This window comes from Castor canadensis, chromosome 4 (assembly GCF_047511655.1).
Source record: "Castor canadensis chromosome 4, mCasCan1.hap1v2, whole genome shotgun sequence".
Classification (NCBI taxonomy): Eukaryota; Metazoa; Chordata; class Mammalia; order Rodentia; family Castoridae; genus Castor; species Castor canadensis.
Genome location: NC_133389.1, coordinates 150585362 through 150603838, shown reverse-complemented (window position 1 = coordinate 150603838; position 18477 = coordinate 150585362). Strand labels below are relative to the sequence as shown.

General features: G+C 40.0%; 1 protein-coding gene across 3 annotated transcripts in view; it reads right to left on the bottom strand.

The window, feature by feature from the left end:
• Aox1 (aldehyde oxidase 1) overlaps positions 1-18477 on the bottom strand; it is a 63916-nt gene that overhangs the window by 9409 nt on the left and 36030 nt on the right. For all 3 annotated transcript variants that reach the window (XM_074071355.1, XM_074071356.1, XM_020173001.2), the window contains 10 exons: positions 18071-18167; positions 14713-14837; positions 13119-13252; positions 12144-12231; positions 9860-9946; positions 9268-9459; positions 6929-7156; positions 2419-2514; positions 1384-1512; positions 656-730 (listed from right to left, as the gene is read on the bottom strand). In XM_074071355.1, coding sequence (XP_073927456.1) covers positions 656-730; positions 1384-1512; positions 2419-2514; positions 6929-7156; positions 9268-9459; positions 9860-9946; positions 12144-12231; positions 13119-13252; positions 14713-14837; positions 18071-18167 — 1251 coding nt within the window. The remainder of the gene's footprint in view (positions 1-655; positions 731-1383; positions 1513-2418; positions 2515-6928; positions 7157-9267; positions 9460-9859; positions 9947-12143; positions 12232-13118; positions 13253-14712; positions 14838-18070; positions 18168-18477) is intronic.

Sequence of the window (18477 nt, the reverse complement as noted above, 5' to 3'; positions counted from 1 at the left end):
GTTTTAACTGCAAAACTGATGTTCTAGAATGTTAGCATGACACATGCTTCCAGATTTTATGGCTATCTGTTCCACACCATCTGGTACTTTATAACCTATTACTTTGAAAAGTTTTCTAATTGGCTTTAGAATGTGTGTCTCCTCTTCCAACTATATGGGAAGAGGAAGTAAATATTTCCATTTCACTGAATGCCTACAACTGGCTGACCACATACCCAGTGGCTTGGTTTCCAATTTATGAATGCCCACATGATTTTTACATTTATAGAATGATTCCAGTATTGTTTTTCTATTTTAGGAACAATGTACTTCAAAGAACAGATTTATAGCTGTTACCTAGAAAGTATCTAGGTTTTATAGGCTGAAAAATTAATTAATTCTAGCTTAAAATAGGAGTTATGACAAAAATACCATCTTCATATGTAAAGGAAGAATTACAGATAAAGAATTATAGATAAAGGATTACAGATGCAGGAGTTCTGCCAACATATGATGGGAATTCTACAGGTTGAGAACTCAAGGGCCTCTTAGTCATCACTATGCAATGGTGTACCTTCTGAATTGCCCTTTCTGTAAATATTTAATTCACACATCACTTACTCTTCACCCCTCCTTTTTTTTCTAACACAAAACACAGAGAACGAGTGATTCTCACCCAATCCTTCCAAGTTCCTTGAGGATTCTTGTTGATGATGGGTTCAAGGCGTTTTAGAAGAGTTTGACAAGCATCCTAGAGATTATTTTAAATTAAAATTATGATCACAATTTCATGAAAACACCAATTTCAATACAACATGGCATTACATAGGCTTATCTAAGAGAGCCATGGCAACACGGAGAAGATGATGAAAAAGGTTTTGTTTGGGTGCAGGCATGCCTGTGCATGTGTCAGGTGTGAACAGGTCTTAAAGACAGTGGTCTTGGAAGTCATGCTAAGTCAGGGCTTCACAGAAAAACTGTTGAAAAATCACCAATCACTGTTTTCAAACATGGTCAGATTTATTTTGTGGGGAAGTTTTCTTGGGTAGTGTGAAGCCATAGTGAAAAGCAATGAAGCTGGGGTGGAAAGAGACGTCATTATCCAATGGCCCTGGGAAGAGGTGGGAGTCTGACTCCAGGTGATATTCACATAACATGGAAATGGAAAGACACAGAGACACTAGTGAGTAGAATTAAAAGGACCTGCTGACTAGTAAAATGTCAGAAGTGAGAGAGAAAGAGGTGGAATGTGAAGCCCAGGAAAAGTGCTGGGGACTGTACCACTGACTAAACCCAAAACTGGAGAAGCAGATGAGAGATGCACGAAGTCTCACATCTGAGCTCCACCCAAGGATTTGGTCCAGAAGAGATTAATGAGTTCAGTGCCACTGCAATGGGGTTTACCTTTACTGCCAACCCATTAAGATCTGCCACCACAGACCCTCCAGAGACATTTGTGTTGGGGACGGTTTCTGTGCTTGTCCCACGCAGGTGTACATTCAACAGTGGCATTCTTAATTCACGGCTGGCCACCTGGATTTTTGAGGAGAATTGATTTTCAAACACTTTGATTAGTTGCAGACGCATACATGTGCCCAGATAGTACAGCACGTCTGTGAAGCTCTTGTACACAGGACAGAGACAAGGCTGCGGAAACATGAATTCTTCCAGGTACAAAAAAAAGTTCCCTTTTTTCTAAAAATCCCTATAGCTAGTCTGAACACACTTTCCTTTAATTTGACTTTCTCATACACAAAAGATCAGGAAGAGGAAGTAAGGCCCCAGGCCAAGGCAGGAAGAAATGCTTCCCTCACATTTTTACAATCATACCTCCCTATTCCCACCATTCCTGCCATTCTACCATCATCCTTTGCAAAATTCTAGCAAAGCCAACGCCATTGTGTACTTTTTAAAATTTTCTGCATCTTTTAAATGTTTATGATGTGTAATATCACTAATGAGATTAGCAAAGTAAAAACAGTAGTTTAATATTAACTGAGTCAAAAGGAAACTAGAAAACTAGTGAAGTTTGGCTACAAATATCAAATTTGATTTATACTATTGATTGTTCAGAGCTCTTAATATAAAAGGGCAAGAACTAATGCAATACATCAGAATTTACACAACTTTTTATTGCCTAGCCAAAGGAAAAAAAGACAATTCAGTTTTTAATATATCTAAAAGAAAGCGTCAAAAAATGCAACCTTCTTTAAGAGTAATAAAAACCTTAGACTCTTCTGCCACATTCTTTCCTGGGGTTCAGTTACAAAATTGGCTAGTTAGAAACTCAGTTTCTTCTAATAGTTTAACATCTTAAGGTGGGAGAACCAAAACCTCCTATGCCTTATTTTAGAGCAGAAAATATACATTCATGGCGTCTATCACATGAACATATCTACCAGGAGACACCCAACAGAATTTAGTTATTTACATTCTTACCTGAATCATTTTAGTGTGGACACCCTGCCCCATTTCAATCCCACCATGAGTGACCAGTGCAGAGCCATCTAGATAAATGTGAACCAGGGCGGCAGCCTAAGCAGAAGGGATGAAAACAGACCTTTCTGATTGGTGTTATCACATATTATGCAAATTAAAACATTTTTCTGAGAAAAAATATTTTCCCTTCCATTCTTCCAGCTCCCACCAAAACCATACAAAACTCAAGTAGAGCAAGAGTAAGGCAGGGCAAGTCCTGCCTTGTAATATCCTCACAAGAGGTCACACTATCCCTGGGTGGCTCTGTGACTCTAGCAGGACTGTACTCCTTAAGTTACTTTTCCCTAATGAGGGCACTTGATGCTGGAATCTCCAGGGGACCCCTCTCCCTCTCCCTGCTCCAGGGTATAGCAACATTTTTTGGTTTCCTTTTTCTTGGGGGTGTATATGAGATTGGAGGGGAGAATTGTTGTGTGCACACATATTGCTATAGTTATAGGTGCATCACAGAGAAGCAAAAAAAAAAAAAAAAACCAAAAATCTAATCTAAAGACAATGGGCCAGAGAGACATTAAATTTTTTTTGCTGCAAAATGTGCTAAGCCCACCCTAACTGACAGAGCTTTGGAGTTGGAAGGGAAATTGATAATAATGTTAACTTAACTGTGCCATTCTGTTCCCACAAGGAACCAGAAGCAACCTAACTACTAACAGAATCCAAGGCCCTTCTACTCAGAAACACCCAGACTATAGCTGAACATGTTTTACAAGAACGTGCCTTCTTGAACCCTCTTACACTGCTGGTGGGAATGTAAACTCGTACAACCACTCTGGAAAAAAAATTGGAGGCTACTTAAAAAGCTAAACATTGATCTACCATTTGATCCAGCAATACCACTCTTGGGGATATACCCAAAAGACTGTGACACAGGTTACTCCAGAGGCACCTGCACACCCATGTTTATTGCAGCACCACTCACAATAGCTAAGTTATGGAAACATCCAAGATGCCCCACTACTGACAAATGGATCAAGAAAATGTGGTGTTTATACACAATGGAATTTTATGCAGCCATGAAGAAGAACGAAATGTTATCATTTGCTGGTAAATGGATGGAATTGGAGAACATCATTCTGAGTGAGGTTAGCCTGACCCAAAAGACCAAAAATCGTATGTTCTCCCTCATATGTGGACATTAGATCAAGGGCAAACACAACAAGGGGATTGGACTTTGATCACATGATAAAGCGAGAGCACACAAGGGAGGGGTGAGGATAGGTAAGACACCCAAAAAACTAGATAGCATTTGTTGCCCTCAATGCAGAGAAACTAAAGCAGATACCTTAAAAGCAACTGAGGCCAATAGGAGAAGGGGACCAGGAACTAGAGAAAAGGTTAGATCAAAAAGAATTAACCTCGAAGGTAACACACATGCACAGGAAAGTAATGTGAATCAACTCCCTGTATAGCTATCCTTATTTCAACTAGCAAAAACCCTTGTTCCTTCCTATTATTGCTTATACTCTCTCTTCAACAAAATTAGAGATAAGGGCAAAATAGTTTCTGCCGGGTATCAAGGGGGTAGTGGGGGAGAGGGAGGGGGCGGGGGGAGTAAAGGAGGGGGTGGGGGAAGAGGGGAGAAATGACCCAAACATTGTATGCACATATGAATAAAATAAAAAAAAAAAAAGAACGTGCCTTCTTGCAAGTCTGCCTGTGCTAAGCTAGAGTACGGAGACATCCCAGGGCACTGCAGAACACAGAATGGCTACTTCACTCAGAGTCTTCGATGTAAGAGCAGTATCAATGACATATGGTCCTAGAGAAAATGCTCCTTAGTGCTTACACTGTGGACCAGAAAGGCCCTCACAGCAACTTCTGAAACTGCAGCTGTGAAGCACAACCTCATGGATATGATCTGAGTCAGCCAGGAGTCACTAAAGCTGTTAGCTATGTTTCTTGATATCTAAGTTTTTATACAGAATGGAATAATAAGCTAGGATTTGTAAAGGCAGGGTCTTCAGAAAATTCTGGTAACAAGTTAATTTCTACTTAACCTAAAATTTTAGTAAGCTTTAATTTAGTAAGCCTACTTGTAAGCAGCCCTGGTCAGAAGTGAAAGTTGAAGACATTGCAAGTCAATTACCAGATAAACCCAAGAAAAGGACTGTATTCCTAGAGCATTCTCTGCCCACTAGAAAGACCTCACATCCACCTGTGGGCTGAGGACCACACTTGGAGAATTGCTTCTTTCTTGTTATCCAAAGGTTCATATTACCCCAGTGAATGACAACTAGAAACCTCCATCCTTCCAAACATGAAACTTTTGAGAGTGAATATGCTTCCATTTACCTGGTCAGCAGGTATAAAAAAGAAATGTATTGGCAGAACGAGTACCTTTTCTCCGAGGACAAAGGCACATACATTCATTGACCAAGGGAGAATCTCAGAATCCCATATCGTACTACTCATAAGATGCATCAGAGCGTGTTCAAGTGTCCATTGACACACAAGTCCTGGAAACACCATCTTCTGTCCCTGGCCACTTATTCTCAACACAATCAAGATAAGGGGTGGAATCCTTTGCAGAGAGCCCAGAGTTGGTTGCCCTGGGTTGTGCATCAGCTGCCAGGTGATGCCACAGCCATTTCTGGGCTCTGTTCAATGACACATCATTGTCTTCTGACAGGAGCATGTTCTGATGCATCCCATAGAATGCTTCAGAGTGTCTCACTCATAGTAGGCCCTCAAAAAATGTTAGATAAATAAATTTGCAAGAGCATAATGACTGATCTCTTTTTTTAAGCTTACAGCCTCAGAATTTGTCCTCGTTGGCTCTGCTGAGTGTGGGTGGAATCCTTAGTTGGGCTTAGCACATGTGACTGAACTACAATTACAGTGGATAGTATGTGTTCTCCATTGTGTTACCCTGCTGGTGACAGCACTCTGTCTGCAGGTCTAGGGCAGCATTTCTGTTGGAGACTGCTGAGTAATTTGTTCCATGTGGTGCTGCAATCTCCTCAGCCCACTAACAATGTCAAATTTGGTTCATTTAAGTGGCACCACCGGATGGCTCATTGTTAGTGCCACAAAAGATAATTCCATAAAGCTTCATCTATAAAATTGGCATATCTGGTGTTGGAATAGATGGCTCTCCAATGTAAATAGAGGACCTAGGCGAAATCTAAATCTTCACGCAATGACTGCTGGTACTGGTAAGAAGTTAGCTCTAATTCTAAAGATTTCCAAAATGCCAGAACCATTTAACATTTGGGTTCCTGCACCTGTGCCAGGTGATATAGAAAGTCCCTGGAAACGTGGAGGTTAATGAGATACTGTCTGTGCCCTTCAGTGTTCATAGCCTAGGGATTAAGAATATTTCTGTGAGGTGCATTTGACCCTTCACCTTGTGGTTGAGGACTGCTTCTATCAGGGAGACAGTGTGGAACCTAAGGTCAGGCACACTGAGGTCAAATCTTTGCTTTGCTACTCACTAGTTGGATGACCTTGGGCAAGAGAGGAAATTGCTATGGGGTTCATTTTTCCTTTGCATAAAAAAGAGCAAATCACACTGGAGGGTGAGACCAGGCAAAGCAAGTGGGAGATTACAAACCCCTAGCCCAGAGCCTTCCACAGAGAAAGCACTCAGATATTTTGAGTTTCCTGCAGAATAGTCTTTCAGGATGTGCCTTCCAGGAAGCAGCCTGTGACAGATCTCAAACACCTTGATTCAGCCCTAAGCAAAGCTTTTAAGCACAGAAAGTCCCTGGCAGCAGTAGCACCTCTGTGAATGAATTTGTACTACTGGCCCTTGCCCAGTTTCTTCTCAGCTGAGCTGAAACTACCTCAGTTCCCATCAAAGAGTGATTTGGGGAAGCAGCTTCAGGAGCTGCCCAGATTTGAGTTCTAGCCCTGGCTTGGCTTCTGTCAGCTCTGGGACTTTGGGCAGGTTATTGAAACTCTCTGAGTCTCAGTTTTCTTATCACTAAGATGAGGATACAAATCTTATAGGTTGCCCTGAGAGTAGAATGAAATAAAATCTAATCATTATTTTTATTTACTCTTTGAGAAATTTCTGGTGAGGAAATGGAACTGAGCTGGCCTATGTTGGAGGCCAGACATCAAGTAATGGCAGCCATTCCCTGGAGGCAGCCTGCCATGTTTACCCAGAGTCCCACACTCAGGATTTCCAGAAGAAATTTTGGAAGCTAGCAGTCCCCCACCCCCTTACTTCACACACGAGCCATCTGGGGCCCAGAGAAGTTGTCTCAGCTGCTTATTTCCAGGGCCAGGCATAAGCATCAAGTCTCTAATTTTCCAGCAAGATGTTTCTCTGCAACTGGGCATGCAGGCAGAGGAGCTCTTGTCTCCTCTGGAGTAAAGCTAGCCTGACCATCAACTTTGGTGAAATTTAACAAGCAGACACTGCAATCACGTGACTAATCCAACAGTGGAAAGTTCATCTGGGCAGCTTCCAGGTGGCATTCCTACTTGTGTTTGGAGAACTGACCTGACCGATGGCAACTGAGCCCAGACCAACAGGAAACTTCAGGGGCACCACAGCCAGCCCTTTCTTCTTCCAGTAATTCTCTGCATTGAATTTTTCCACTGTAGCTCTTCTCATGGAGTAGGAAGACTTAGCCATACATTCTCTCCAACACTGGATGAGGCTCTTGGCATTAATCTCTTCTTTGTAGGGTGTTTGATCAATTTCCTTGTACATATTTATTGTTCTAACCTATGGTAGCAAAGGAGATTAAAAGTGAGGGGAAACCCAACAGACATATTCTCATTGATGCACTGTTCTAGTCCAATCCTGCCCATCCTATAAGGTCCAAACCGAGTTCCACCTGGTCCTTTCTGAAGCCTTTCATGAGACACAAAGTTCTCCTCATTCTCCATTCAGAGCCTCTCTCAATTGCCAGCACTTGCTCACAAGTCTCTATGCTGTTCTTATGCAAGTTCAAAGAAGGGAATCCTTCGCTTGTATGCTTGTATTTCCATATGTCTCAACACAGCCCAGGTACATTTTTGACTCTGAATTCTAGTTGCATTTGTGGCTGTCTGTTGAAAGGTATTCAGGCTAAGTGATGTGATTTTTCAGATGCTATGGCAAAATAAAACCACTTACTTTTCAGACAATCTGGAAAGTTTATTTAAATGTAACTGATATTTAGGAAGAAGAAACTTAAAGATTCTAGCTCAAGATGTCTGAAGCACTGAGTAGAATTCTTGTGTTCCCAGAATTGGCAACTAAGATTCCTAGCTGAGGACAAAAGATGCCAAGTAGCTCATATTCTTAGATGAAACTCTCACAGTCGTGGCCAGCCTCCTCCCCAAGCTGACAGAAGCCCTTTCAGACACACCTTCTCCCTGCTCTGCCTCTCTAAATTTCTCAGATTGTTACAAAAGGAAGACTGGAAATGAGTGAGCTGTGCCATTTCAGAAAAGCATGTTCTCAACTTTCCTGGGAGAAAGGGAGTGGTCAGGAAGGGAAGAACAAGTACTCCTACAAGCTCAAGAGACATAAAGAAGGTGGCTTCTGCCTATCATCATAGAGTCTAATGTTGAAGGGAAATAAGGTAAATGAATTGAAGCCTGGAGCTTTCCAAGATCTGCTGGGGCCCGGGTCAAAGAGGCGTGGCCACCAAGGGAATGCTGCATGAGGGCCAATTGCATAAAGTGGCAAAGAGGGAACAGCAAGCTTGTTGGAAGAAGTCACATGGGGAGAGGCATCACAACAGGAGGCAAAGGGAAGAAGAGAGGGTGAAGAGCTCATGATGTCTGAACTCCACTCCGGGATCTGGGGGTAGAAGAGGCACCAGGAAGGGGGCCTCTCTTCCTCCCTCTAATGAGTGAAGTTGGATATGAAACTTAAAGAACTGAAATGACAAACTTTTTTTGTCAGCACTGAGGTTTGAACTCAGGGCATCACACTTGCTAGGCAAGCGCTCTGCCACTTGAGCTGCTTGTGTGAACTATTTGCTTTGGCTGGCTTCAAACCACAATCCTCCTGATTTCTGCCTCTTGAGTAGCTAGGATTACAGGCATGAGTCACAAACACCTGGCTGAAATGACAAACTTTATAACAGCTGCCTGAGAGGTTAGGGAAACAAGAAAAGAGGGATTTGACAGAACTTAGTGGTATAGTTATAGCACTGCTGTGGTTTGGATGTGGTTTATTCTCCAAGGATTCATGCGTGGGAGGCATGGTTCTCACTCTAGTGGGCTTGAGATGGTGGAACCTTTCAGAGGTGAGGCCTAGTGGGAAGTGGTTAGGTCATTGGTGATGCTGCCCTCTGAAGAGATTAGGGTCGCTCTTGTAGCAACCTGGTTGGTTCCCATTGAAAGTCGGTTATTACAAAAAGGTGGTCCTGACTCCTGAATCTCTCTCTGGCTTCCTGTTTTGCCATGTGATCCCTCTTGCACATGATCCCACAATGACCTGTCTGCCATACAGTCCCAGCAGAGCCAATCAGAAGCCAGTACCATGCTCTTGGAACTCACTGTGAGCTAAACAGATTTATTATCCTTATTTTAATATCCTTATTTTAATGTTGTTTTAACATGAAAATTAATGAATGAATACAACCCCCAACCAATGGAAATTTCTCATTAAAAAGGTACTCACTCCTCAAAATCATCTGTTTCCAGAATTTTTGAGGAATCTGGGTAAGACAAGGATTGTTAAACTCTGGGGTACTAGCTCTGGGTTGACTAGTGGACTGAATGACTTTAAGCAAATCATTTACCCCTTTGTCTCTCAAATTCCTCAACCTGAACGATCCCTATAGGCCCTCCCATGTCAGACAGTGAATATCTTTTACAGTGAGACTAACTTAGTGTTACCTGCTCAGGAGACAAACCACATTTGGCTGCCACTTCTGTGATACAGGACTCGGTGACCAGCCCTGTCTGAGGAAAGCCAAACCCACGAAAAGCAGTGTTGGATGGAAGGTTGGTTTTGCACACCCAGCCCCGGCAGCGCAGGTTGGGAAACTTGTAAGCGTTGTCCATTTTAAGAAGTCCCATTTCTATCACCTGGAGAGATCCAGAATGCATGTTATAAGATTCTCACCCTTCTCTACCCATGTTGCTATCCTCAGATCTCAGACCAAAGTCAGACAGGAGATGGCAGCTCCTTTTTACCTCCCACCAAACATGCTAAAATATCCATGCCTCCAATTGAATGCATGTTGCTATAAAATTATTTTAAAGAACTTGAGCAAATTTTCTTCTGAAATCATTATTTAATTTTTAATGAATAATATAATAATATATATAATAAATAACATAAATAATAAATAACACCTGGCAATCCTTGCAATGTAGGTCTCTATGCTTCTATAATTAAACATTATTTAACAATTGAACATTTTCTGAATTAAATCATTGTATGTAGTACTCTTTGAAGAATGTGAACTTGCTTTACAACACTTACCAACAACGATTCATCCAGCGAGCTGCCTCCATTAGCGTAATGCTCCATCTCCAGGGCCAAGATTCTGCCATCATTCATGAATCCAACCTGGGGAAGAGAATGGACCTGTAATACTGGTTCTGGGGGACAAGTCTCTCTAAAGTTTGCTTTGTCACTTGGGAACCCTCCACACCATAAAAGGCTTCATGATATTAGATTTGGCAGCCATTTCTTGGCTAAGTAGAAAGCTCAGTGGTTTTAGGAAAGCTGTGAAGCCTCTCTGACTCTCTGTGAAAAGGAAATAACTAAGGCAATACATGGAAAAGTACAAACAACTGTGTTCTACATATAAATTGTTAATATTACTATTATAAATATTATTATCATCTGTCCTTATGCGACTCTCCATCAGAGAACATTATTTTCTCACAGTCTGAATCACAAAGCCCCATAGTAGAGAAGGACCTTTCTGCTTCAAGGTCCTGTGTCACCTCTCCAACACTTACAAAAACAAGGTCATCACTGTCTTCCTTCCAGGTTGATCCCTTCTTCCAATTTCTTTCTTTCTTCTAGAAACCCCAAGTCATGTTTGTGGTTTTATTTTCCATTTTATTTTGCCATGTTTTTCATCAAATCTTATTATATTTTACATGATAAAGGCTCTTGAACTTATCTTTTCTACATCTTACTGTCTTATCTCAGATTCAAATGCTTCTTGCCTCCTGGTCACCCATCCTGCTCATGGTCATCACATTACCCTTCCCAAACACCCACAATCACATAAGCTCAAGTCTAAACTCCCTATTCTGGGCCTCTAGACCACTTTCAGTCTGGAATCACCTAATACAACTGATCTTATTTGCAGTTCACTCCAGTATACTCTGTTCTAACTCTCCCTTACCCCTCCACTATCACACAATCATGTTCACTCTACCTCTGCATTTTTACTCTTACTACTTCCACCATGTTTTCTTTCTGCCTATCCATTTGTGTCTCACCTTCTCTAAGAAGTCTTCCATACATGTTCCAACTTATAGTCATCTCTTCTCTTAGATTTCCTATGTATATGTGTAAGTCTTATTCCCTGCCCTTTTCCCCCTAAAAAAGTAATCTCCTTAGGACAAAGTTCACTCTAATAAATCCTTTTGAACTAAATGCAATTTAAAATTCAGGTTAAGGTGAAACAGATGCATTCATTAACTTCTAAAAAATATGTATTGAGGTACACCTGTTGTGGCAGAGACAATGCCATACATGCAACAAATCTTGTGGTCTTTCATCCTGGGCACATTGGAAGACTATGTTCTTTAGCCACCCTTGCAGAGAGGCAGCAAAGTCATGGCCAAGGATGTCTGGATAGAAGCAAGGTTCAAAATGTACAGGCCTGATGACTGAAGCACACGTTCTCTGTTCCTTTGTCTGCTGCCCACTGTAGACTATCCTGTGCTTTCTCAAGGTCCCTGAGCAGAGCTATCCAAAAGAATCTTCTGTGATAGTGGCAATGTTTTCTGTCTGCATTGTCAAATATGGTAGCTGCTATTAAGTACTTGAAATATAGCTAATGCAGCTGTGGAACAGAATTTTAATTTTATTTAATTTAGTTATTTTAAATAGCCATATATCCTTATTGGTTATGTATTAGATGAGGTACTACTAGATGAAAAAAAGCTTGAGTCTCTGAATGATTTGTGTGGCAGAGCTGTCCCCTCTCCTACCTGTGAACCATATTGGGCTATTACTTGAATAAGAAATAACAAAATAAACGTTTAAGATTCTGACATTTTTTTATTTGTTAGAGCAGTTGGCCCATTCTGGCAAGTAAAATTATCTTTTAGTTAAAGAATAATTATTTGTGATTATGGAAGCTTTTCTAGGAATTTCCAGGGCACATTTTTATAAGAATACCAAAAAATGAAGAACCCATTTGCAAATAATTATAATTTCACACAACACTATTGTTATGGGAATTGTTCTATTTTTACCTTTTTTACTTGTGAGAATAAGTATGAGATCTACTTTCATAGACTTAGATACTTGCAGGTTTTCCAATTATTTGCTCTGTAATGGACAATGTCAGCTAGTACATTTTCTCAAACTGACAGGTTTGAACAAAGCAGAAAAGCTTCATTGAATAAGCCAGTAATTAAATAGTCAGCACAAGGAATAGAAAGTTAAATAGAAATACCATTTGTTGATTTGCTCCTTGTTATTCCCCATCAGAGGTAGCCAAAAAAACTGTCCTCTGCATTTATGGAATGTTCCATTTGCAACATAAGTCTCTCTCCCAACTCATTCTTCTACTCACTTTGTACTTTCCAAGGTAAGGATGGCGGCCTGCAGTTATTAACATGTCTTCTCCTCGTTCCAGAGTGCAGCGGACTGCACGACCATGTCTGAGGAAGAAAGAAAGAAAAAAAAATAAGAGAAGTAAACTCTTACCAAGTAGGAATAACCTGGGGTTATATAGCTCCCAGTGAGAGCTTGGGTAACATCACACCCATCACAGAACACCGGAACTACTCAGCCTCTGCTGACTTCAGGCACACAGAGTGACCTCCCTCCTGTGAGTCAGGGCATTGTGCCTGGCACTCCTTGTTAGAGGACGCTCTTAGGTTCCAGGGCATTGCTATGGGATAGCTCCCTCCTGGCAAATGATGCCAAGGTCACACTTCTTACTGGTTACAAATGGAGGAACACAGGTGGGGTCTGACTGCCAAGTACTCCTGATAGGACAGGTCTCTTTGTTTCTTGTGGTAAAAGAACTGGCCTACATTATTCAGCAAAAAAATTAAGCCTTCTAGGAGTGCCTGCTCCAAACATAATTTCTTTGAGATCCTCAAAGGAAAACAGCAATATAAATAAGTGTAAGCCTAAAAAGCCATATATATATATATATATATGTATATATGTTTCAGATATGGTGTATATATATATATATATATATATATATATATATATATATATATGCCTAACAGGTGCTAAGGATAAATAACCCCACTCATTCAGAACTTGTTTCTATTTTCCAGGTATTATAATATTTTTACTGTGGCTTTCCGTCTTTCTAGTAATTGATTCTTATTTTGGTTCTCATAACATATAGCTTAACAATATAATACAAAGAAGTTATAATAAGTTGGCAGCTTGTTTGTATAGTTGGATATTATGTATAATTTTAAATAATCCTGGCCCAGATTCTTCTTCATTAAAAATCTTGGTGTTGAGAGTTGTCAGTGTGCGTTCATCTCATTTTTAGTATGTTTAGAAGAGTCCCTCCACTTACTTGCTAGCAGCGAATGCAGTGATGGCGGCCATGACACCAGTTTTGACCACTTTTCCCCCAAATGCCCCACCAACACGTCTTACATGACACATGACCTTGTTGGCTGGGAGTTTCAAGATTGAGGCAACTATCTCCTGTGAATGAAAACAGTTTTTATTAATCACACCCACAACCTTAGCAAAAGGAAACTGTCTCTGGACAGGATAGGATAAGTACTACACATTTTAATTTCGTAGTATTGGCTGGGAGTGTGCTTCAGTGGCAGAGCATCTGACTAGCATGTGCAGGCCTTGAGTTCAAACCCTAGTATTGCCAAAAAAAATTAACATAAAAAAGAGAGAAAGTTACAGTACTTTTGTAGTATTGTACCTGATGCACAAACCATGTGGCTATTCTACGTAACAGAAAAAGACCAGTAACCCTGCCATGCATCTCCAACTGATCTCACTGATTGGCTGTTGCCAAAACTATTGTTAATATTAAGTACTTCCTCCAATAGCATTAAGATATTTTTGTGCTAGCAATGTTTTTTGTATGTTTGTATGTTTTCCCCATGAACCACACCCAAAGTATCCCTTTCACACTAGTCCCTAAGAATATGTTTCCTGAAGCAGAAAATTTCGTGGCCTCCCAAGCTTCTCCCAGCTTAAGTCTTTCTCCTACCGTCTACTGTCTCCACTAGAAAATGAATTCTCACCTCTTTATTGGGTTACGGTGAAAGTTGACCACCTGGTGTTCCCAGGGTACAGGTCCCACTTTTTTAATGTTTAGAGGTCATTTTGTCTTAGCATGTGATTTTTGTAAAGCAGGAGCCCAAAACAGATGGGCCTAATGTCCCAAAGGGAGTGAAGAGCAAAAACAGGACTGGAATGGAGTTCACCTGACTCTTTTTCAGTGTCCCACTTCTCACCTTCCTCCTCCTTCTCTGATAATAGCCCTGGCTCCTTTGGACCTACTGAATGACACTCCCTCTGCTTTGTTTCTCTGACTTTCAACCTGATGATTAAACCTTAAACCATTCCAGCTCAGGTAGCCATTGTACCAGTCCTTCTTTCTTACATGTACACTGTCTGGGACATGGGACACAGGCAACAGATGCGAATGAATGAGTCACATTTGATCTTGCTGTGAAGTCACCTGCAAATGACCTCTCTTCTACCATCTAGACCAATATTACTTTGACTATAAAGCCAAACTTAAGAATTCTTTTTTGCGGGACTTCCTGGCTGCACTTTTTCTAATACTGCTTCCTAACTGCTGCTTGTGAGTTAGGTACCATAAGCTTTGGAGTGCTGCTCTTCCTGTTTTTTCCTTTGTTTTCTTAACAAAACCAAGAACAGAGAAAAAGAGATCTGCTGATTGCGTAATTGGTTTTGAAGTTACAGATTTACAAAAAAAGGTTCCTACTTTAATAAAATTCTTTTAAAGAAAATTTGAAGGTAATATGGTTATTAATACCCAAATTAATATGACTATTTGTACTCAATATTTCTTCTGTTCATAAAGAAATGATATTTTTACTTGTAATCGCTCTTGGTGTATTTTGCTGGTAGAAATCATTTAGCAATGTCCCCACCACAGTGGCCCATGTTACCTGTATGTATCTAGGAAACTGGGTAGACACATAAACATCCATTTCTTGATCCTCTCCTTTGGGAACAACAAGCATGCTTTGCGTTTCCATATAAAAATGTTCTTGACCTCCCATATGTATTTTACCTGTTATAGGAAAATACTTGGAAGTCAAGGAAGTCATCAGAATGTGTAGTACCTTCCACTGTTATTCCATTAGGCAGAAACTCCCAAGAGCACACTCCTGCTGGGGCAGCAAACCACACAGTGAAGAGTAACAAACAACAATTTTTAGCTTTCAGTATATCTGAAGATTTGAAGGAGAGTTGTGTACGGGAATCTGTTGTGTCTGCCAGTGTGCAAGGTCACAGAGCCCTAGGGAAAGATCTGTGAGCTTCTAGAGTCAAAAATATGACAGCAAGGAGATTTTCAGTTCCAAGACAACATAGAATAGATGTACTTCTCCCTGTTCTTCCTGTTCAGTACATCTAACCACCTAAACATTACATATAAACAAATACAAGAAGGGTGAAAGTTGATTACACAAAATGTAGTCATTTATGTCATACTTTACTACAACCATTTCAAGAGGCTGCAGGGAAAACCATTTGGGTTGTGTATGCCATTCCAAAATGTCTTGCAAACCCAATTAAAAGCTTGAAGAGCCTAACCCTAACTCCAAAATTATATGTTTTGGCTACCAACTGTTGACACTCGCCAGTCAGAACACGCCACTGCAAGTGCAACTGGACTTTCTTTCAACAAAATATATCCTCTTCTTTCTCTAATAAAACCCTAACCTTTTCCTTTGTTTTTCAGACATACTAGAGGATACAAATAAAACCTTTGCTTGGCGATTTCTTCCTATATTTAAAATTTTTTCTTTCAGGTTGACAGAGACTCTGAAAGGTAGTGAGAAGAAAGATTATATATAATCTTGAAGTAAAAGCATAGCAGTAGATTTGCTAAGTTTTGTAGTTGTTATTGTTTGCCTCACATGTCTGTCAGTCTGGGTTCTGAAGAAGCCAGTAGTCCAAAAACATTAATAGGCAAAGACAGAAGAAAAAGGCTCATGAAAACCAAAGTATCAGAAAAAGAGAAGCCTAGAAAGACAAGTATTTTTAGAAAATAAGAACTCCATCCTAACCAGACACTGCAGAAAAACTACAGCCCCACCCCTACCTGCAAAGGTAGAGTGGGGAGTCAAGACTCTACCCTCATCAGGCTGTAATGAGGCATCCCAATCCCTCTTCAAGGGGCTGTGTCACTGGATTCCAGTGGGGAATCTGACATCTTCCCTCTACCTGGTAGTAACAAGGCATCTCTTCCTACCACCCCACCAGCAAAGAGTCAAGTTAAATATAATGGAAGATTTAAATAAATTCAGATTATTAAAACATAGTATCCACAATGTCTGATACTACAAAAAGTCACTAATCATTTCAAGAACCAGGAACATTTCAACTTCGGTGAGAAAAGACAACCATTAAATACCAACACTGAGATGGCACAGATGCTGGGATTGTCTGACAAGGATGTTAAAACAACCATCATAAAAATGATTCAATGAGCAATAATCAAAATATAGATAGTCTTAGCAAAGAAACAGAAGGTATAAAACTATCAAATGGAAATTTTACAACTGAGAAATACAACAACCAAAACTGTAAAACATCAAGGGATGGGCTCACCAACAGAATAAAGAGAACAAAGGAAATGATTAGTGAACAAGAATATAAAACAATAGAAATGATCCAATGTGAACAATGGAGAAAATGGACTGGAAAAAGATGAACAGAGCCTCATACACTTATGTGACCAGAATAAAAGATATGACATATGTGTCATTAAAGTCAAGCATTTGAAGAAATAGTGGCTGAATATTTCCTAAACTTGCCAAAAGACACAAACATACAGATTGAAGAAGTGAAGTGATCCCAAATTGGATAAATCCAAAGAAATCCATGCCAAGACATATCATAATGGAACTTCAGAAAATTTAAGACCAAAAAAACCCCCCAAAACCCAGAAACCTATCTTGAAAGTAGTCAGAGGAAAAAGATACTACCAACTCTGTGGGGAAAAGAACACTTCCAAAGACAGCAGATTTCTCATCAGTAAACATGAAGGCCAGGGGAAATGGTACAAAAATCTTTAACAGAATTCTATATCCAGTGAAAATATCTTCAAGAACAAAAGGGAAGTCATGCCATTCTCAGCTATGAGCATTTATTTTCAACAGACCTACCTTCAAATAATGGCTAAAGGAGATTTTTGAAACACAGGAAATGATTTCAAAAATAAAGGAATCTTGGAACACCAGTAAGAAATAAAGAATAACAGCAAGAATAAATATATAGTTAAATATAAGACTCCTCTCTTGAGTTTTCTAAATTGTGTTTCATGTGGTTCCCAATTATGTAGAGGAAATATTTAAGACAATTATTAATTATCTTATGAAAGTGGGAGAGTAATGCAAAAGAAAGGGAAGTACATTTCTATACTTTACTTGAACTTGCAAAATGTAAATAACAGACTGTGATTTATATAGATTTATATTTATGTATATGCAAGTATATACTAAACACATTTTTATATAAGTATATATAAACCATACATATTTAAAGTCATATATAGACATTTAGATCTAATATAATTTATGTAAAGAATGAACACAAAATATAACACATCATTATAGTAAATATTGCACAGAATGAACAGATTCCAATTTAGTTATAAAATATAAATGCTAAAATTTTAAGAATTCAGATCTTAACTTTAATTTAAGCTTTTAACAAATTCTGAAAACCCACACTGGCTTGCAGTATTACAGATTCCACCTATCTACTTAGAGTTTATTTTATTAAATATTTGCTCCATTTAAAATATACAGAGCTGAAAAAATAGATAGAACTTGTGCTTAAACCTATGAAGTCAGAAAGGCTTAGTACCCATCCTGTTACATTGCACTGCCCACCCCTGCAAATCTTCAGGCATGGGACCCTCTCAACTCTATAGGTTGGAAACCAATTTGATCAGCTAATCCCTGAGATACAGTTTCATCCCACTATAGGATCAGGAGTAATTCCTCCAGGCACATTTACATTTTATAAGAGGCCCTTAAAGACCAAAAAACCCACACATGAACATGTCTAATCTATACTGTGTCTGACAGGGTAGGTTGTGTTAAAGACAATCTGTTTCAGGGCTCCCTAGGTCTCTTGTGAATCCCACACCAGAGATGCAGGTTGATGTGTGAATGAGTGCCTGTTCTCAAGGAGCAACACCCACTGAGACTAGATGATTTCTAGAAGGCAACGGAGGCCTTAAACTAGACATGCTGAGAAGGCTTCCCCTCTGAGCATTTTTTACAGTTTTACCTTCAAGAATCTGATCAACCATTTTAAATGCTTCATCAACATTTCCATATTCCAGTTTCCGTTCTTGCTCAAAGAAGGACTTGTGTTGTATAGCTTCCTAGAAAGAGAACAGAAAGGTGAGGCAGCCAGGATAACAGATTCAGTCCTATGGCAGTAGCCCCACCCTATGGCCAATAGCTAGAGTCTGGGCAGTATTTCTCCTCTTGTTCTGCAATCCAGGTACCTTCCCCATGGCTGTGGAAGCTGAGCTCAGAAGAGGACTTCAAAACTCCCCAAGGAGCAAATGCAAATGTGCACACTGAGTCCAAAGAAATGGAGCATGCTCACAATAGCACCTGGCACCTAGGTGACCCCAGATCAAACTAGTATTTTCCAAGCAGATTGTTCTCTCCAATCAGCAGCCCATT